We start from the raw sequence: 21475 nt of genomic DNA, 5'->3' as shown, positions 1-21475 counted from the left end.
GCTTGTTCACTTAAACAATTTTTTATTTTACTTTGGACTTTACAATTTAAATTAGTTTAAGTGTGGCCTTCAGACTCTACCTGAGCTATTTCTGGTGAAAGACTGTTGAATATGAATCCTGAATAAACTCAGGTAAGAGTAAATTAAAAGAAACTAGTCATCACTCAGAAAAACAGAAAGCTGGAGTGAGATGAATAGTGCCCTGTTATGTTTTACATGCAATTTTTTTTAGATTTAAATTACAAGGAATAGTTGTAACAATGATTACAGCAACACTTTAACATTAATTTTTTTTTTTTTTTTGTATATTCAGAGAAACTTTATGGTGATGAGATGTTTGTAGAGGAGCGACACAGACATCGATATGAGGTAAGAACTGCTAAGGTACTTTGTGTTCAAAAGTTAAAGCTTAAGCAAATTGTGCTTCTCTTGATAGGTACTATTTTCCTCAAAACCAATGAGAGATTTCTTACATAAACATAACCCAAAATTTAGTAATGGTTAGATAGTATAATTTAGATTGAAACAACCTCTGTAAGTTTTCTTGTCCAACTCCCTGTTCGGAGCTGAGACAACTTCAAAATTAGATCAGAATACTCAGGGTTTTGTCCCATCCAGTTTTGAATCTCTCTGAAGAGAGAAGTTCCACAACATCTTTTGGCAATTTGTTCCAATGCTTAATCACTTCTTTGTGAACCCTTTTTTCCTTGCATCTAATAGGAGATTCGTTGGGCAGTTTGTCTTTTCTCTCCGAGTCTTATGCTGTGCATGTCTGACCAGAGTCTGGCTCAATCTTCTTCATACCATCCCATTAGACAAAGTCAGCAATGAGATCCACCCTGTGCCTTCTCCAGGCTGAACAAATACAGCTCATTCAGTCTCTCCTCTGATGTTGCACGTGGTCCACTCCCCTAAGCATCCTGGTTGCACCTCCTATGAGCTTGCAGCATTTTGTCAATCTCTTTCTTCTGCCAAAAGGCCTGAAACTAGACACAGGATCACAGATATGTTCTTGCAAGTGTTCAATGTAGTGCACTGTTCCTGTGGTAGAGAAAGTGCAGTGTCTTAGCAAGATGATCTTGGAGAGTGATGTCAGAGATTACCCGACTTGACTTTCTGTGAAGTATTTGAAAGATAAAGGCTTATAACCTTTGAAGGCATTGCTCCTTGGCTGATTTGGCTTATTTAAAGGCTTGGGTTATGTTCAGGTACTGCACATTCTTTCACAATCTAAATGTAGGCAGGCTTCAGGCATCTGCCACTCGGAGGTTAATTCAGATTGCTTGCTTCCTACCATCCAACTTTGTCGGCCCCTTGTATAGGTCCACTTCTCTGTTTGACAACATCTGTGCAAAGGTGCCTGTGTACATGCAAAATACTGTCACTCAAGGAGACAGGCAAGAGCTGCACTCCTGGAGTTATCTCTGAGATAGTTCAGAAGCAACCTGACTCTCAGTATCTCCAGAGAGGCCTGAGCTATGAGATGTGTGCCCTCTACAAACTGACACAGGCAATATTAAGTTTCCTTAAAAAGTTGGGAGAAGAATGTAATGGTGGTAGAAGTGCTCAGAATTTGAATATTAACTAAGTGGTTAGAACATTACCAAGGAAATGAAACAGCTCACTGCAGAGCTCCTCAGTTTGAAGGAGGAGCTGAACCACGCTTGTGTCATAACCACTGAAATGCAGCGTTCAAAGAGGTCAGCCTTTATGCGTGCTGTAGTGGGTCGTTTAAAAAACAAGGAATGCAAGCTGCTCAGAATCAGGAGGACAGCAAGCAGAAGGGACCCTGGCTTTAATCTTTTGAATATTATGTTGTAAGTTTTCAAATTACTGATTCACAAGTTTTAAAATTACTGATTCATCTCTTATTAAATAAGCATGTCCACTTTTACAAATTTATACCAGAGAGTTGTTAAAACAAGAAAGCAAAAGTTCTCAGCTTTTCTCAATTCTTTTCATTCTTGTATGTGTACTAAAACCATTACAATTACCTGCTACTGTTTCTTAAATCAAAAAATAAATAGAACTACAATTATTATTACTTTCAATATTTCAGGTGAACCCAGAATTGACTCACTGCTTTGAAGAGAAAGGTTTGAAATTTGTTGGCCATGATACAGAAGGGAACAGAATGGAAATTATTGAACTGGAGAGTGAGTGTCTTACTTCCCTGTAGTACTTTCTGCATCTATGAAAACCATGTAAACAATAGGTTGTTAAATGATGTGTAGGCACAATATTTAGCTGTCATAACAGCCAAGATCATGTTTGGGATACTGCTGACTCCACATATGTATTACAATGGGGGAAGATTTAGAGGATGTTAAGAGAAGCCTTACACTTCTCAAGTATTGTGTGTGTATTTGATTATCAGGGAGATACAAGCTTCTTTTCAGAAAATGTCATAATTCTAGCTCAGTGGCATTTGCATATGTAGTATCATAGAGTGATTTGGGACGTCATCTAGTCTAACCCTCTGCTTCCACACAGGGCTACCTTTAAATATAGATCAGGTTGTTGAGAGGCATATCAGTCCAGTTTTGAGTGTCTCCAAGTATGCTATTGGTTGGACTTCAAACCACTCACTACTGCTCGTTGAACCTAGCAGTCCAACCATTTTTTTTTTTTGCACACTTTGTAGTCTGTCTACGATCCGTAGCTACCAATTTGGATGCTAGGAAACTATATCAAAAGCCTTGCTAAAGTCAGGATTAAGGAAGGCTACTGCTCTCTCTGCATCCAAAGACTGATTTTCCCCAAGCTTGTTGCGCCTAATTTTCTTCCTGTCCTTCATGCGTCTGGAAATGCCTTGGAGGAGGATTCGTTTCATAATCTTGCCACGAACTGAGGTTAGGCTGAGTGTACTGTAGTTCCTTGGATCCTTCTTTTTGTCTTTCTTGAAGAAGGACATGGTGACTGCCTTTTTCCAGTCATCAGGGACCTCTCATGATCGTCTTGGCCTTTTAAAGATAACAACCAGCTTCATGATGACATTGGCCTGCACCCTAAGTAGCCTCAGATGTTCTTAGCCAGGTTCCAGTAACTCATAGATGTTCAGTTTGCTCAAGTATGTGAAATATGTATATATGCAATGTAGCCAAAGTATAAAACATCGCTGGAATATATTACCTACAGAAGCTATGAAATCTCTATCCTTGTAGACAGAGACCTTCAAAACTTGACTAGATAAAGCTGTCAGCAACCTAATTTAATTTTGAACTTGACCCTGCTTTGAGTGGGAGGTGGGACTAGAGACCTCCCAAGATGCCCTCGAATCACTTTGTGTCTTCTTCAGTTACCCTCTGTTTAGAATCACAGAAAAAAAGTATGAAAATCAAATAAAAAGCAAGCTCCTTTCTTTCACAGAAGTGATTCAGATAGATAAGGGTTTGATACTGTGGAAATCTGGTAGATTTGGACTACTTTACCAAGTAAGACTTGATGTCTTTTCTAAAAGGTTGTGAAACAAAAAGGAGCTGTGCTATGTGTTTGAATGCTATGCAGAACAGCTTTTAGAAACAATCCCTTTGATTTTGGTTGATTCTTTGATTAACTCCTTGCTATTAAGTAAGTCACTGTTGGCTAGATGAGTGTCAGGCACCTGAAGATGCAGGCTACCTTACAAGATTTTTTTTTCTTATGTGGCTCCTAATTTTCATTAGTTAACAAAAACTCTGTGCATAGAAACATAAATTTATATAATAAGACTATATTATCATCCTATGGAGTGATATTCGTGACATGATGCTCCTGAGAATTCGTTTTATACTCTGTGGTATGTTGAAGAACAGTGCTGTAAATTTGAACTAGTGTTTATAAGTAGGTATCTATATTGAATGTCAAGCAGCTGCACCGTAGAGAGTAATGTGAGAGCAAAAGGTACCTGTGAATTCATAAACTACTAATCGTCACGGTGTTCTTTGCTTAGTTTGTTCCTGATAGGTTACCCCTATTACGCCCACTGATGTTGGGAGGCTATTTTGTCTGCCCTGCATGAAACAACTCCTATGGAAAGCATCATGAAATAAATCTGGCAGGATTTTTAAATTGCATGTTACTGTGAAAAGAATAAAAGCAGCAGTAAAACCTGGAATTACTTTACAATGGGCTGCAAGGAGACTCCGATTACTAAACAAAAACAATCATCATAGGGAGGAGGGCAGGTTGGAGCAGAAGCACAGAAATAACAGTACACTAAATAGCTTAGGCAAAGCTTTTAAGCAAAATATCCTCACAGGAAATATTTGATGCTTTGTCGTTGTCTTGTTTTACAGCTTTAAAGAACTAAATTGCATGGTAGAGAGAAAGAACTTCTGGGATAACATTAGGATCCAGTTTCTCTTTAAAGACATAGCAGCAGAGAGAAGAGCAGTATACTAGATCATATAGTTTATCTTCATAGAAGAAAACCTCAGCTTCCTTGTTATCATTTATTCTGTACTGCAGAAAAATTCCTTGAATGTTTGGGATTGTTTCGGAAAGCGTTGAACCAGAAGAGATCTGTGGTTAGTTTTGTCCAGTGTCCTGGCACTAGAAATGGTTAATGTTAGCTCCTTTAAAACACTATTCAGAGAAGGAACAGGTGCACAGCATGGAAGAGTACGAAAACATTGTTCCTTCCGTATCTTTTTGAAGAAGACAGAAGGGAAGCACAAGCAGCAGTGAAGAGGCTTTTTGATTGGGAAACAGTGAGCTGGAAATTTAAGTGGAGGTGAAGCAGCGTGGCTGATGTTGATATTGTCATCCTTAATCACACAGGGCAAACAGCAGAAAGTAAAGAATCATTAGAAATGGATATAAGGTGGCTGTAAAAAGATGGCCTGTGAATTAGGAAAAGGTTTCTAAGCAAAAGAACAGAGTATCAGAAGAACTTTCTAGTGGGAGCAGGAAAACCCCAGGGGTGTTACGACAGAACCTTGACCCTTTGTGTGTGAGACTACACCATGTAGCTGCATTTAATAACAGGAGACTGGACCTAATGTCTGAGGAGATCCCTTCCAGGCCTAATTATTTGAAGCTTGTTTTCCCCTGTTTTTTTCTGTGCCGCTTTCATAATCCATCTCTTAGTGTATAAATAGCTGCTGTGTGGTAATGCTTGGTCTTTTAAGAACTGTTTTCTTTTTCCCTCAGATATATGTGGGTGCATGTTCTGAATATACATGCATAAATATATATTGGAAACCAAAATACTATGAAAAGAACATGATAGTGGTTGGTTTCCCCTCCCCCTCCCTTACATGTCAGTACAGGTTTATTATTCAGCTTTTAATTACATCATTGTGCATATTAAGGTTGAATCACAGGATGATTTTTCCTTAATTTGCCTTACTAACCTTCTACCTCTGTTGTCAGTTGCTTTTTGTGGAAAAAATTAAGATTCCTGCTGCCTCACCCTTAAATTCACACATGCTAATCTGGTTTCTGAACTCCTGTGTGAAATCCTCAATAAACTTTCTTTCGTAACCATTGTTCTACTATTTTCTTCCTACATCTTATAATTTTTTTTGACATCTATCTTGTAGATCACCCATATTTTGTGGGAGTTCAGTTCCACCCAGAGTTTTCCTCAAGACCTATGAAACCTTCACCTCCATACCTTGGACTGTTGCTAGCAGCAACTGGGACACTCAATGCATACCTGCAACGGGGATGTAAGTTGTCTCCAAGGTAATATTTCTTCCTTACTTGCCTGCAGTTTGCGAATCACATTTTTGGAGGGACTATCCCACCCTTCCATTCATAAGTCCAGAAGAGGAAAAGGAGTTCTTCATGTATTGATTTACTTGTTCCTGTGCATGCCTAACGTAAACCTTGGTGTAAAAGTATCTTCTGTAAGCAGTAAGCACAGTTCCTGATTTCCTCCTTTTCAGAGGCTCTTGGGGCTAAAGCCAGATCCATACATTAAAACCAGAATGAAGTAAAAAACCTGTAGTAAATTTATGTGAAGTTAATGGCCTCCCATGTTAACTTTCATTAACGGTAATTTCACAAAGAAAGGGATTTGCTAGAGGATCAAGCAATGGAGTGAAATTCTTACCTAGTTACATTTAAATTATGACAGTAACAAAAAAGAAAACACTGATTCTATTTTGCAGTCGCTAAAAAATTAATACTACCTAGCAGAGACAGGCCTGAAACAAAACAGTTAAGGTACCTTTAGACTTATGGAAGGGTTTGGATCTAGATCAAAACTGTATGGTTCAGTCAAAGTAAAATCCTTTGTTCCTGTTGCCTTGGACACAGAGTTTTTGGGTTGTTGAATATAGTAATAGTTTTTAGCCAGTGTTAACTCATTCTTTTTTATTTGAATAATATTAATAACAGTTACAATTTCATTACAATAACAATAATAAAGAAATCAGAAGGCAGCCGAGGGTCCAATAACAACAAACAAACAAAACCGAACCCAAACAAAACAAAACAAAAAATCCTGGAATGACTGAATAATAACAGAACAGATTCATCCCTGTCTCTCTGTTTTACTGCTTTTCCTCTAAAGAAGATGCCAAACTTATTAGTTGGGGTTTTTTGGGCATTTTTGGTTGATTGGGTTTTTTTGTTTGTTTTGTTTGTGTGTGTGTGCTTTTTTTTTTGAGTGTTGCTTTCTATTCTTAAAATGAGGTCCTTTTTCCTTAAGTGAGAGTTAGAAATTTTATTGAGGTTTCAGTAGCGATGGAAAATAGCCAAGCCAGACGAGATCAATCTATTTTGGTACCCTGCTCCTTATGGTTATCAGTTGTCTTTCAGAAATGCACTTTATCTTTGCTCATCCTGGCCAATCGTGCAGTGATGTACATACAGAGAGAATTTCTTTCTGATCTCCAGACTACAGCTTGGTTGGAATATTCCTGTTACCTTGGCCTGTCATTGTTATTAGTGGTCATAACATTATCTACCTTTTAAAATTCATGCAGTGCATTACAGAGGTCAAATTTTGTGATGCTTGGCAGGAGGGGAGTCTTCAAGCGCAGTGGTCTTCAATCTTTTCCTTGTGGGAGCACTCTGTGCCTCACAGTTCATCTTGTTTTCCAGGCCCAAATATCCTTTCTTCTGCTGCTTTCTCCTATATCTATACCTGTTCATGTCTCTAAGATAAAGAAAAATGACTTTTTTTGAATGAATGACCTGCATGTGTCCTGCTAATTTAAATTTAATTCCCTTAGTGTTACAGCAAATATGTTTTCTAACCTTGACTTTAAATTCCAGCAGTTAGTGAATGAGCTGCACTTACACTTAATTGAATTAATATATAATCAATAAAAAAGTATAACCAGCTCTTTCTCTTCATCTTCATTCAGTAAACTCCAACCAACACTTAAATATTTTAGCAAATACAAAAATTCATACCCCAAAGCTTTATCTATAAAAATACAAATTTTACCATTTACAGCAATCAAGCAAACCCCTCTGTCTTGAGAAAGAGCATTGGAATAGAAAAACATTTTGAGCCTAAAAGAGGAGCATTTTGCAGGGAAGAATGTTCAGGAGGGAATTTCAGTGCTAATTACAGCACACTCGCTCATATTAATATATCCACCTGCTGAGTAGAAAGGATTTCCAATTTAAACCTTTAAACCTCAGAATGCTGACGATTTCATTGAACCGCAAAGCTAAGGCGTGTCATAGCAAGACTGAAACAAATCTGAGGAAAGGATTTTCTGCACACCTCATCCGGCACTGCCTACATGAATTGTAGTCACACTGTTGACTTAGAGCAGAGACGCAACCTGAAAGAATTTCTGGAGACCAGCAAGTTGAGCAGATTACCTAAATTAGGCTATTAAAAGCATTAAAAAGAGAGTTAATGATGAAGTCCTGAGACAAAACGAAATACATATTTCAGAATCAGTTTCCTAACAAGAAATCATTACCCCAGACCATTTAACAGCCCAAGAATAAGGATGCAATTTTAGAACATCTGACACCTGGACAGAAGGCCTAGCTTCTAAGCAAAGCAAACAGTAAATTTAAAGATGCATCACACCTCCCAGGAGAGTGCTCTAAATAATTAAAAGTGAATAAACTTTCTCATAAATTTTTGTGAGGCCTGGTCTGGTAGACAGTCTGGCAGTGCTTACACATAAGCATGAGCATACCTAGTTTGAAACTGGAGTGCGTCCTCTGGGGTAAACTCAGTTACCAGGAGCTTTGGTGTGTACAGAGACAGTCAAGCGCCGAGCAAAAGGTCAGAGTAACTCAGTAATAAGTCATTATGTAGTTACCTGAACTGGTAGTTGGGCATCTAAGTTGCGTTTGTGGCTTCAGCCTCTCGTGTTTTATGGCACGAGTACGTAACCATCTGACAAAGCCATGCACTTCAGTTCCGCGTGAATGCTTTTAAATCATGACCTTTTCCAAATTTTCCCCTGGAAGTACTGAAGTCACCATTTCATAAGGAGCTGAGGAAGGTGAGAGGCTGCCAGTTTACGCATTTCATTTTAAAGGACAGAGAGCACTAGAACCAGAGGAGGTAGTCAGAAAGAATAAAAAACCTACAAATATGCTGCTTTTTAGAGAAACCAAAAGGTTTTAATAGAAAACTGGTGGATGAAGAGTGAAACTTCAAATGTAATGTTGGCTTTTACTGAGTCATACAGAATTTCGCTTGGAAAAAGTATTAAAAACTGGCCTATGTTTGGGAGCAGTTGTCATATGGATTGCAAAACCACTGATGTACAATAAAGCCATGTTGCTGGTGGTTTGTGGGTTTTTGTTTGCTTGTTTGTTTTTGTTTAGTTCATTTGTTTTTCTTTTCCCATAGCAAATTTAGAATCAGCAGGCTTTATTTCTTCTTTCTCCTCAACCAACATTGTTATTAATGGTCTGCAAGAGTAGCCACAGTTCATTAATGGTATTTGCAAATCGTATCTTTTAAAGAAGAACAGAAAGCACTCTTCAGAACAAAGAAATAACATAAAAAGATAGAGTACTTGAAAACCTGAGCTGAAAATACTGAAATTATGTGTTTCTTTGGAGGAAGAGAGTTACAGGCTAAAGATAAATAATAGAAATGCAAATGTCCAGTAGATGGGAAAGAAATGTAGGAAGTGAGAAATGTTCATAGGGGAGGAAGTGTGGGCAATGAGGGCTGCCACCAAAGGAAATTTTTGCGAGTCATCAGTCAATATGCTAATGGAAGGGACCAAACCAATGCCATCTAGTCACAGACTAATCTGTTAAGTTCTGGGCAGGTTTCGAACAAAAGGTGGCTTATGAGTTCCATTCAAACAAACAGCAAAAGTGGCCAGAGGACAGAAGGAGTGGTGCATAAACAAAAAAAAAAAAACAAACCTCAGAAAACTTGTCCATATGGTGCTCACTGCACTAACATGGTCCAGCTGCCTCCTAAACCGGCTGTGTAGAGAGGTTTGGGCAAGCACCTATAAACAGACCAGGAAAAAGCCTGTGTGACATGTCATGGTCTATGAGGGACAAAGGAGGTATGGGCAGGGCTATCTCTGATGGGACCTTGTCCCCAACCAATAATATATCTGGCACAGCATGCTATTTCTGCCATTGGCCAAATCCAGACATTTCAGAGGAATATGAAAGAAATGTTGTGGTTGAAGACTGTTGAGAGAGCAGCAAGAGAGGGGCTGCTCCACAAAAGAAGACAATCCAGGAGCCAGGGGTGGTGGCTGTACTGGTAGGGGTAAGTGTCCTCACCAGCAGGAGTCAGTGCCACAGTCAGCAAAGAAGGCAGGTGGACTGGCTCCAGTGATGGACACCATGTCCTACAGACAATCCAGTGCAGAAGTGTAAAGTGTTGAGTCAGGTCTGAGGTGAATCAAAAGTCCAGTCAACAAGTGACTACGGAACTACGGAGATAGGTACAGGCATGCCTGTGACATAGCTCAGGCCAGGGCTGGGGGCCAAGGTTCCCAGGCCCATGGATGGAGACCCCAGGTGAGGATGGTCAGGGCAGCTAAGACCTGTTGGTGCCCTTGGAGCTCTTACCGAAAACAACAGAAAAAGTTTTAAAGTAAATCCCTTCTCAACCATCGTGATACTTAGTGATGAACATAGTAATGGTTAGTTACGTTAGTTACTTTGTCATTTCAATGTTAGGTGTTTACAGTGAAGACACTTCTGAGCTGGTCAGCCCAAGTCTTCTTCTGCAGTTACTAAGTGAATATGCACTTTAAAGGAGCCAAATAGATTGTAATGGTTGAGTGGGTCAGAAGCACCCTACAAGTGCCTGTTTCTCTCCAATGACTGTAATAGCTGGTGGTAAACAGCTCAGATGATGTCTAAAGCTGTATGAATTGAATCCAGTGCATGATACTCAGCTAAGAGTTTTTATATCACCCAGATATATTCTGGCATCTTGGTTGTGATTTTTTTTTTGTTTGTTTTTTTTAATGCTGGGTCCTAATAAAACCGTTATCCTACGTCCAGTTATGTGAGTGCAGATGTCTCGCAGGTTGGAACTGAGGAGTCTTAGTTATGAGGGATTCTTTAATGAAACCAGGTTTCATGTAAGCATAGGATCATATAGTGATGGTTATCATAATAAATGATTTATGATCGTGCAATGATTATAAAAATACACACTGAGAAATATGGGTGACTGCAATTATAACCATTGCACAATCAAATATGCATTTATTTTAAACAATGTCTTAATGACTATAATAATATTAATCATTCTACTTTTGAGGGGGGGAATAAATAATTGAGAGATTTCTTTTTGCTATGTTCTTGAAAGCTATTACAATTGTTTGTTTTAAACAGCCACAGCCTGTACTAAATAAATTAATAATTAATTTATCTTCAATTTGCATTGAGGAAGAAGTACACTTAGCTTGGCTCCTGCCTTTGCAGAAAAACGCATTACTGTTAAACTCATTACTTGTTTAAATTGCTCACATTTCTGGAAAATGACTTTTTTTTTGTCAATTATACATTAAAAAAGGAAGAAAAAAAGCCCCTCTCAAAGTGTGGCAAGTACTTTGTTTTTAAAGAATGTTGATCTAGATTTTCCAAATGAAACAGACAGACAATTCAAGGAGTACCTGTTTTGCAGTTGCCCGTGTTTCTTAATAAAAACACTGAAAGCAGGCAATTTGGTACTTCTGAGCAGCTGTTTGAGAAATACATGTTTAAAATTGACTTTGAGTCTTAATTTTAGTGGGTTTGCAGCTGTTTGTCGCTGAGCTGATGTGTTCCAACTTCATGCTGTGTGGCCCCAGCTATCTGCTGCCTTTCGTGCCACACTGATAGGCAATCTTCTCATCTTGCTTCCTTCTGTGCTTTAGACTGATGCACAGCAGAGCTGTGATGATACCTCTGTCAGTAGAACAGAGAGATTTGAAACGCGCCTGAATTCAGTAATAATGGAACACATGCAGGGGGAAGCTCTTTTTATTACTTGTGTCATGAGAAGATGGGGATCTGAGGATGAATGAACTTTAAAACAGAACAAAACCCCGTAATGGAATTTCTCAGCAGAGGATGTTTTTCTTGCTCTGGCTGGGAACCATGTTGCAGTTCACTGCAAAGTGAAATATCAGCTAGGTACTGGTTGATATTGCACTTGGCAGTGAATGTATTTCCATTAATTACAGGTAGATTAGGTGCAAGGATCAAAGTGACTAAAATCCTTCAGCCTGAAAGCTGAATTGACCGACTAGATGCAGTAACGCTGTATACTCTGAGTTTTGTTCTGTTTTTCTCTTGGCCACATCTTTATGCTCCAGATCCCATAAAAAACCCCAAAAAACCAAACCCCTCCCCCCCACAAAAAAACAAGACAGAATAGAACTGCTGTGGTGGCCTTAGATCTGCTCACTAGCTCCTTTTTGCTGGAGTCCACTGTGGAGTCCATCTAGTTACAAACAAGATGAAGTCGTTGTCAGGTTCCTGCCCAAGAAAATTACTGATTAATTTGTACACAAAATGAGAAAATTTGCCGAAGCACATTTTTTCAGTTGAGGTCTCAATGTGAAAAAGAATTTCATAAAGGAAAAGCCAGGCTTATTTGATTTCCTGCCACCACCACTTTCATACCCAGCACATTCAAGTAAGATTACATAGTATTAGCAACTGTGAGCACAAAATATCCATTTGGTTTTCGTGTTTAATATCTGTGTAGCAACTCAGTGTAATTTGTAAGGAAATAAACATTTGTTCCTTAAGAGTGGTGATGCTTCATTTGTGGTTAATACCACCTGGAGTTTTTCTTCAGATTACACAATTCGTATCACAGTAAATCTTACAAACTGGACATCGGCACTGGTTTGAAGCTATAGCACCCAGGTGCAGATATGTCAAGATTCATGAGTCCCTGTTTGCTTTCAAGTCCACTGGCAGCTTAACTCTTGAAGAAGTTCGGGTTTCCTTGGAGCCCAAGTTTTTCTTGTTAGCATGACACCACAGCCTCTGGGGATGCTTAGAAAAGATGCCATTCAAGCAGCTGGAACTGTGAGACTGACAGTTACCTGAGTCTGAAGCTCAAGGGCTGATCCTTACCTGGGTATTTCCTCTACCCTTCTTACCACTGTGGCCTGCCTGTTAGATATAAAACTGACTTACACCCAACAGAACATCTGTAAAGTAGGGGAGACCATGATGTGCTACTGCAAAAGTCAAGAATATGGTGACAAGAGCCCGTCTCTGAAATGTGGAGTCAAACCTTGTACTAAATTGGGCAATGTGGGAACAGGAACAAGATGGTCATCGGCCTCATAAGTGTTCTAGTGTCTGGGCTAGTGACTGGCCAAGTGACCCTCAGCCTGAGAAGTTGGAGTGGTAAGTCAGTGACATGGCAGGAACATCCAGCATCATGCGACTGCTTCTATGGGCGAATACCTCTGAACCCCACGTAACTGGGTGGGGGAAGAAAGATGGTGAGGGTGCTGGGTGGGGACCAGCACCCAACTGTCTGCAAGAGATAAAGCTGGGCAGTTGTCCACTCACCTCGTTGGGCCCAGAGCATTTTGACTTAAGCATTTGTCTCACATACTGTGTTGTATATAGAACTTTAACCTATATTTTTGGGCTGTGACTGCCGATAACAAAAAAATGTTCTCTGAAGACTTTGGGGTTAAACCAGAGCTATTGTGAGATTAAGCAGCTCTCTGCAATCACAGTTTTACCCTCTGTTCTTGGGCATTTTTTACTGTTTTGCTGTGACGTGAAAATGCAAAACTGTTTTAATAATACTGAATTTTTATTCCATGTTTCCGTGGGTCCTTTCAGAAAGAAGTAAGTACAATGTCAGTGATGTTGTCTTTGTCTGTGTGCATCTGGCATGCTTGATCATACTGTTAACAACACTTTCCTCACTTGAACTGTGTAATTGTTTGCCAGCTGGTGAAATGATCAACTTGAGAATTTCTCACTAGCCCGATATGATATGCTCTTTATAGGAACCACATCAACATGTCTATCATGTGAAGAAAGGACGGAATGCTGTAGGCAAAGTCTTAATGTCAGAACACAGAGCAGTTGGGATATCTATGCTGTCTTGTACAGAATTTGGTACAATGGTTTGCTGTAACTGTGGGAGGCTTTCCTAACAGGCAGAGGCAGCAACTAATTGAGATCACTGTTGGTGCCACTCCTCCTGCCACTTCCACTCTGTTAAAATGGCTGTGTTTTTACATAATCTTTGATTTTTTTTTTGCAAAGAAGTGAAGGTGAAATTCAGTCTACCAAGTAGTACTCAGTAACAAGCACCAGTTTAGCTGAAAGCAGTTTGTTCTCTGTTCCACACTGCAGTTGAGATCAAAGATCTCCAGCTGTGGGGTTGCATAGTTCCCCTTCAAACATTGCACAGCTGGCGGTCACTGCGGCTCAGCTTATAAGGCTCTGTCTAGGTGGGCCATGGGCTGGTTATGTGGTTGGTGTCTCAGCAGGAGATCATGCCCAAAGGTGGGGAGTGTGATGTGGCTGAGGTCCTGTTGGCTGGAGGATGAAGATGTATGTGATGAGTGAGATGTGACAAGACAGGCGTGCAGTGGCTGGGTTAGAGCTGGTACCCAAGGCTGACACTGGTCTACCCACACAAATGAGATCCCCATCTGTGCTGTGTTAACCATAACCTGTTCTCTGAAGTCTCACAGAACTGACCAGAATTATTGCTGCTCAAATGTGCTTGTCAGTTCCCTGGGCTCCCTTTTTTGGGCTTCTGATCTTGGGAAATTCAAGTATCTGGAAAACAGACCATAGAAGTGAAGCATGGTAGGTGGGAGTTGAGCTGGAGGTTCTTCTGAAGAGGTGCAGTTTGTGCACTTAAGATAAACCCGGAGACTGATAGACATCATAGGTGACTGAGAATGTGGTTTGTGGGCACTCCTTTCTCTCAGTTGCTGTGGTGATTCCTGTCCTTCACTGTCTTCTTGTTCTGATCACTTATAAAATGATCACTTGCATGGCAGTTTGTTCTATGAAAACTGGTCTACTTTTCTCAGGAACCAGCAGAAGGGGATAAAACTTCAGGAAAAACTGTCAGGTGCAATGAAAATGATTTATGTTCTGACTGGAAGAGAAAGAATTGTAATTTAAGTATTAACTGAGGCATTCTGAGTAAATAAAGTTAAAATTATCTTTTTCTTGGTCAAAACGATAATTTTCTTTATCATAAAGGAGAAATTCCTTTTAGTCTTGCTCTGAATACCTGTTATTCTCCTTGTCGTTAATCATGGTTGCAGGCCTACATCACCAGCAGACTATAGAATGAATCTACAGGATCTAAGCAAAAAGAAAATGAACGTACTGTTTATATGGTAGAATCTTTTTTTCTCATCAGTTCTCAGACTCCAAACCAAAACTGAGCATGAGCCTAACGTAGTTTTCTGGAAATGGTTTGCATTTGAGGAAAGTGTTTGTCATGTGCATCACCTGGATTGGAGGGTCTGAAATAAAATTTTTGTTTTAAATCCTTCTGACTGTGTATTGCTTTTAACAGTGACAGCTACAGTGACCTCAGTGATGACAGCTCTCCAGAGAAAGAGTTTCCTAATTCAGAAACAAGCTGAGATTATTGTATGAGGTCACAGAAATGGATGATGCTGTTGAGGTAAACTGGATCATTTTGATACTGCTTTATGACATTCCTTTCTTCTAGACTTAAAACAGGAGACAAAATTATCTTGATTCTCCCTTTTGTTTCTAATCCCATCTGAGAGCTTATGTTTTCTTTCTTGCCTGCAGCACTTAACTATTTTCCTCTTCTGCTGCTTAATTCTGCAATTGAGTTATTAACGTCTGCGAAGTGTTTTGGGTACAGCTTGTATGTAGGATGCTGTACAAAATCAAGTTGTGTTAGTATTTGAAGGTACAATACATTTAAAAATTAAGTTTTCTTTTTTTGTTACTTCAGTTAGCCAGTTTGGATGACTTTGAGTACACCATGTTGACATGACTTTTTGTTTTGCCTTAATATTCACCTGCAACTGAATTTGATGCATTTATACAACAAAGGCATCCTGAGTTAAATACTTGGATTTAATCTGCAGGATGACATATAAAAACAAGTTTTATAAAATCGTAGCTTTGTTTACTATAGGCTATGCCAAAGTGATGTTGAGTTGGTTATTTTTCACCTGTAAACATGGTAGCCATAGATTTCCGTTAAGTTTGAGATCATATTTCCTGTGGGCCACCTGACCTCCCGAGGGTCTGGGCTTGAATCTTAGCCTTAACTTTCCGTACACAGGTTCATCAGAGTTGTGGCTGGTGTGGTACCCTGATGCTAGTGTACATTCTTGCTTTTCAGTGTTTCTCATCTCTTCTGTAAGCAGGACACAACCTTCCCCTCTAATTTTATTCCCCTCACAAGTTGTAGTCACTAAGCAGCTGTGCCAAAGAGTTGGTTAAGGCTGCATATGAATGATGCATTTCAGCCTGATGGTCTCATGATTAAAATACTGCCATGAGATGCTAGAAATTGGAGTTTAGTCTGTAGCTGCACCACAGGTTTCTTCTGTCTTTTTTAGTTTATTTCTTTTCCCCTCTCATGTACCTCATGTTACAGATAATAATGCATCCCCAAGTCGTGAGAGTGGAGAACAGAATATTAAATGATTTCATGACTTGCTGCATGCAGCTACAGTACTGATGCATGTCTAAAATGACCAAAAAATAAGCGAAGTGTTCCTTTTCACCCTTGCCCATCTCCTTCCCACCTCCAAACATCACTATGGCTCTGTTTCTTGAGATTGACACATGGTACAGGACAGCCCCGTTAGCTTTGATCCTGCTTTCCTCAATGGCCCTTATGAATGGTGACTCTCTGTTTACTGTTCCAGTTGTGACTTTTTCGATGCTTGGATGAATGTACTTTTGTGATGCTTTTAAGTGGTTATCAGTAGTCAAGCTGATTTTGTTTGAACATGTCACTAGCAGGTACTAGTTGTGTTCAACAGAATTACTCTGGAAAAGATTAAGTAGCTAATTCCAGATATAAAAGAAGGATAGAAGCATTGGATCGTTTATTTTTATCTTTATCTTAGAGTTAATTCTACCCATTAATCACAGTTGGGTACACATGTAGACTATATTTAGCTTTGTGGTTTTGCTTTATGCTGTTTGACCTAGATGTAATGAATCAGCTTGTAGTATTTACCATAGGACTTCTTTGAAGTCAGTCAATGGATTTGATATAAGCTGACATAAGCATAAAATAAACTGAGTTAGGGAAGAAATACAAGAGATACTTTTAATCATTATTTTTTTTTCCTGCTTATTCCTCTTCCCCTTCCCCTTTTTTCTTCCAGAGAGTTGGGAACAGGACACTACCGAGTGCAAGAAAGTAGAAGAGTAAGATGCTTATGGTCCTCATAGTCTCCTCCTATACTGTTTTCAATAATTCTCTTTACAGATGGCAGTTTTACTGTCCTGTAGCAAAAACCATTCTGTATAAATGCTGTTTCTCTTCAAAAATGGCAAAATGTTTGTGCACCTTAGCTGTTAATCATTATTGATTCTGTCCTGTGTTTCAGAATGATCTCAGGTGAATATGTACTAATTCACTAGTTCATGACTGTTCTTGATTTGAAGAAAGATTCGATTGTTTTCAGTTCACCTTAGAACAGGAAGATAAAATGCATTGGTTCTTTTGAATGAGAGGGAATGCACTAAAAAAAATTAAGGGAAAGTTGTCTTATCCATGAGTGGTAGAGAACTGTTTCAAGTTTGTTTCCCTTTTAAGCTTGTTGTATATATATATATTTTTTTACTCTTTTGCTGTTCAATATGTACAAAGGAGAAATTGTTGATGTATTTCAGCTCTTCATGATTATAACAATTGATGTTGGTTACATGTCTTTTCACTTTGTTCTTGTAAGTGATTTCACTTTACGAAAGTTCAAGTTTATTTACTCTATTTCTTCTGAAAGGCTGATAATACTGAACATAATTCTGACCTACAAAATTACAGAAGTGATATTAGAAGGCAGTTTTGTATTTGTATTTTGTAAGAGAGAAAGTAAATACACTCATATGTTAAAATATAATTTGAACACTTATATGAAAGTTGTGGAAGAACGAGTCACAAACCTGAAGCATTATCTATGCCCCAGCTGTGCAACACTCAATTTCAATAAATGAGTATAGATGTGAATTAAGGTTCACCTTTGTTTTCCCTTATCCAGTGACCACTCTATGGTCATGGCACTCATTCCCCAATGGGATAGAACAGCTTATTTTAATTTAGAAATCACAAGTGACAAATCACTGCATGACAATAGTGGGCAGCCCTGCAGAGCCAGGACTGCAGCTGGAATCGCTGAGATAGAAGGGGAAGGCAAGAGGTGCTGCACCATGTTTAAGGCTGGATCCCGTTAGCAATGCGGCATCATTAGACCTGTCACAGAAGCGGGACCTCAGCTGTGTAACTGATGGGCTCCAAATGCCAGGGACACCCTTTTCTGTAAAGAAAACTTCTGAATTTTGAGTTTCGTGTTTCATTTTGGTTTGGGGTAAAGAGACTTTTTTTAATTCATCAAAAGGTAAATATCTGTACAAAATTAAAAAGCACCATGTCTCTTATTACAGCTTTGTAAAACAGTAAGTTTGAGAGCTTTGCATTGCTTTAGAAAATCTCAGGTTACACAGTCAATTTATCTCTTCACTAAATGAAGCTTTAAAAGTAATGAAATATGAAATGTGTTCCTGTGGCAGTGTTTTTCTGAAGTGGTTTGCAAATGTGTGCCTGAGAAACAGCAGGTATTGGCAGAATTGGTGTCACTGTATGTCTTCCCCAATGAGAGACGCTGGCCACTGGTTTGTGAAAGTGAAGCATTTGCTAAGATTGTATGTCATGTGCAAATGTATTTTCAAGTATATTAAATTGTGTTATTCAGAAGCGTTTAGCTACTGTGTTAAGAATCGTGGTACCAATTGTAAACTGTGGTGTTAAGGAGGGAACTTTTTCATTTAGTCCCATTGCAGTTCTATTGTGTGTGAGATGCTGTGATTTATCCAAAAAACTGAGGGGACAAAAAGACTTACAATCTGGAGTGAAGCCAGAAACAGCACCTTCATCTCCCAGCACCCTTACCAATCCTCTTCCTGCCAACTGTGCTACACAAAGTGGGGTCCTGGAGATAAACACATCACTGGCACGAGGGATCCATCACCTACTTGAGCTGACAGAAGCAGCAGCAGCGTGCCATTTCCAAAATCGAAGAAGGCCTTTTCCAGCCAAATCCTGGGCTGCATTAGGAGTGTTGCTGGCAGGTTGAGGAGGGGGATCCTTGCCCTCTGTTCAGTCCTGGTAAGGCCACACCTAGAGTACTCATTCCAGTTCTGGGCTGCCCAGTACAAGAGAGACATGGGCGTACTAGAGGGAGTCCAGTGAAGGGCCAGTAAGGTGAGTAAAGGACTGCAGCATCCCTCCTGTGAGGGGAGGCTGAGAGTGTACTGGTTTTGGCTGGGATAGAGTTAGTTTTCTTCATATCAACCAGTATGGGGCTATATTTTGGATTTGTAATGCAGTGTTGATAACACAGGGATGTTTTAGTTGTTGCTGAACAGTTCTTACACAGCATCAAGGCCTTTTCTGCTTCTCACACCACCCCACCAGCGAGTGATCTGGGGGTGCACAAGAAGCTGGGAGAGGACAAAGCCAGGACAATTGACCCCAACTGACCTAAGGGATATTGCATACCATATGACATTGTGCTCAGCAATAAAAAGCTGAGGGGAGAAGGAGGAGGGGGGGGATGTTTGGAGTGATGGCGTTTGTCTTCCGAAGTCACTGTTGCACATGATGAAACCCTCATTTCCTAGGGATGGCTGAACACCTGCCTGCCAGAGCTCAGGCTGTTCAGCCTAGAGAAGAGAAGGCTCAGGGGGGAGGGAGAAAGGGGGAGATCTCATCCATGTGTATAAATACCTGAAGGGAGAGTGCAAAGAGGAGAGGCCCAGGCTCTTCCCAGTGGTGCCCAGTAACAGGACCAAAGGCAATGGGCATGAACGGAAACACAGGAGATTCTTTCTGAACATCAGGAAACACTTTTGCACTGTGACACTGACTGAGCCCTTGCACAGGTTGCCCAGGAAGGTTGTGGAGTCTCCGTCCTTGGAGGTATTCAAAAGCTGTCTGGACATGGTGGTGGAGAGCTGGCTCTAGGTGGCCCTGCTTGAGCAGAGGGAGTGGATCAGATGAGCTACGGAAGTCCCTTCCAATCTCAACCAGTCTGTGAAGTGAAGCATGATTGTCACAAGCAACCTATAGCTAGGCTTCTCTCACTAAAGAGAGAGGATGATATAAAAAAGCTAAACCTGGAACACACAGTCCAAAGTCTGAAGAAATAATTCCTAAGCATGGACAGAGGGCAAAGCTCGAAGGTTGACTCTTACGCTTCTGAAACAGAATGTTTGTGAAATGTGCTTTTGCATTATTTCAGACCTTTCATCCTGTTGCAGTAAGGACCTTCAGTGGAAATGCATTCATTTACACTTTTATGTTTCCACCTAAACAGCAGTTTAGCAGATAGCAGTATTTTATTAGTGCTGTGGCAGGACAAGAAAGACAGCCTGCTAATACAGAAATACACACCAAATTTTAACAAAGTGAGATTGCTTATATGTTTTTCATTTGCATGTGAATAATGGAATTTTGATTCTTGTAAGGGATAACAGTGAATTAAAGCAGTTTGCTTTGGTGTTTTCTTTCCAAAATGGGGTATGTAATAAAAGCGATGTAGAAAGAACAATATGTTTATTCTGAGGGCATTAGTCTGTACATTGTGTTATCACGTCTTGATAGACTTGGATCTGTTATTGCTCCTTGGGTAGTGTGAACTGTTTAACAAATAGCCTAATGTACTAAACTGTCTAGGTCAGTACCACAGGCTAAAACTCCTCTTTAGCATATGCTCAGAGCACAGCAAGATCTGAAATCTGTATTTTCCATCCTGTGTTGGATGGAAGCAGTTGACTGTTGCTTAGGCTCAAGGGCTGTGTTTGTAGTAGTAAATTAGGGCAGGGACAGTAGTTTCTTTTTAGTCCAACTGCAGTGGCTGAAATTGCGTTCATACAGCTAAACTTGCATTGACATATGGGAGATAGTCCAGTGAAGGACCATGGAGCATCCATCATACAATGGAGCCTGAGATAGCTGGCGTTGTTTAGTCTGAAGAAGAGGTGACTCAAGGGGGATCCTAGCAATGTTTGTAAATACCTGATGTGAGGGAAATAAAGAAGACTGAGCCAGACTCTTTTCAGTGGTACCCAGTGACAGAAGAAGAGGCAATGGGCAGGAACTGAAACATGAGAAATTCTACTTAATGATAAGAGAGAACTTTTTTTATGGTGCAGGTGGGTGAACACTAGAACAGGTTGCCCAGAGATCTGATAGAGTCTCCATCACTGGAGATGCTCCAAACCCAGCTGGACATGGCCCTGAACAACTTGGTGCAGCTGACCCTGCTCTGAGCCAGGGGTTGGACTGGACAATCTGCAGAGGTCTCTGCCAACCTCAACTGTTCTGTGATTCTATGAAACTCGCCTTCAAAGAAGAGGGCTGCATTCAGGCTGCCTGCTGGGAAAGGTCCCTAGTACATGCTGACTCTCAGAAAGGTGCCCAGGGGAGAGCGCTAGATACCCTGGGACAAAGCTGTGCTGTATTTTGCCAGAGTGGATGATCATATGCCTGTTGTTCCTGGGCATGTTCTGTGAACCTTTGTAGTTTACTAGCCTAGTAGCTAAACCGCTCTGTTTGAGAAGACTCAACTTAAGAACCGTTCGGTGTTTGGAAGATCTGTTGGGTGTGTTGGAGCACGACACTTCAGTTCCATACTGTCTTCGTCCAGAAAGTGGTCCTGTGCTGATACACCAGCTAAGCTCAGGTTTTTCCTCACAGAAAGTTTGGTGGTTTGGTTGCGTTGGACCAGAGGCCATGCTTGTTTGTGAACAATGGGAGCAGCATCCAAGTTTGGATGTAACTGTGGGGCGGGTAGTGCACTTAACTGATATGGTGGACAGAGCTGTATCTTACTGAATATCTCTAGTCAAGTATTGT

General features: G+C 40.1%; 1 protein-coding gene across 7 annotated transcripts in view; it reads left to right on the top strand.

Moving 5' to 3' along the window:
* CTPS2 (CTP synthase 2) overlaps window positions 1-20078 on the top strand; it is a 78471-nt gene extending 58393 nt beyond the window's left edge. For 6 of the 7 annotated variants that reach the window (XM_065627099.1, XM_065627098.1, XM_065627093.1 and 3 more), the window contains 5 exons: window positions 314-369; window positions 2060-2156; window positions 5526-5670; window positions 14915-15025; window positions 16725-20078. In XM_065627099.1, the coding sequence (XP_065483171.1) occupies window positions 314-369; window positions 2060-2156; window positions 5526-5670; window positions 14915-14984 (368 nt within the window). In that variant the 3' untranslated portion in view covers window positions 14985-15025; window positions 16725-20078. The remainder of the gene's footprint in view (window positions 1-313; window positions 370-2059; window positions 2157-5525; window positions 5671-14914; window positions 15026-16724) is intronic. The other variant, XM_065627096.1, reaches the window with a different exon arrangement.
* The last annotated feature ends 1397 nt before the right edge of the window (window positions 20079-21475 follow it).

The sequence above is a fragment of the Caloenas nicobarica genome, chromosome 1 (assembly GCF_036013445.1).
Source record: "Caloenas nicobarica isolate bCalNic1 chromosome 1, bCalNic1.hap1, whole genome shotgun sequence".
Classification (NCBI taxonomy): domain Eukaryota; kingdom Metazoa; phylum Chordata; class Aves; order Columbiformes; family Columbidae; genus Caloenas; species Caloenas nicobarica.
This window is presented reverse-complemented; position numbering and strand designations above follow the sequence as displayed.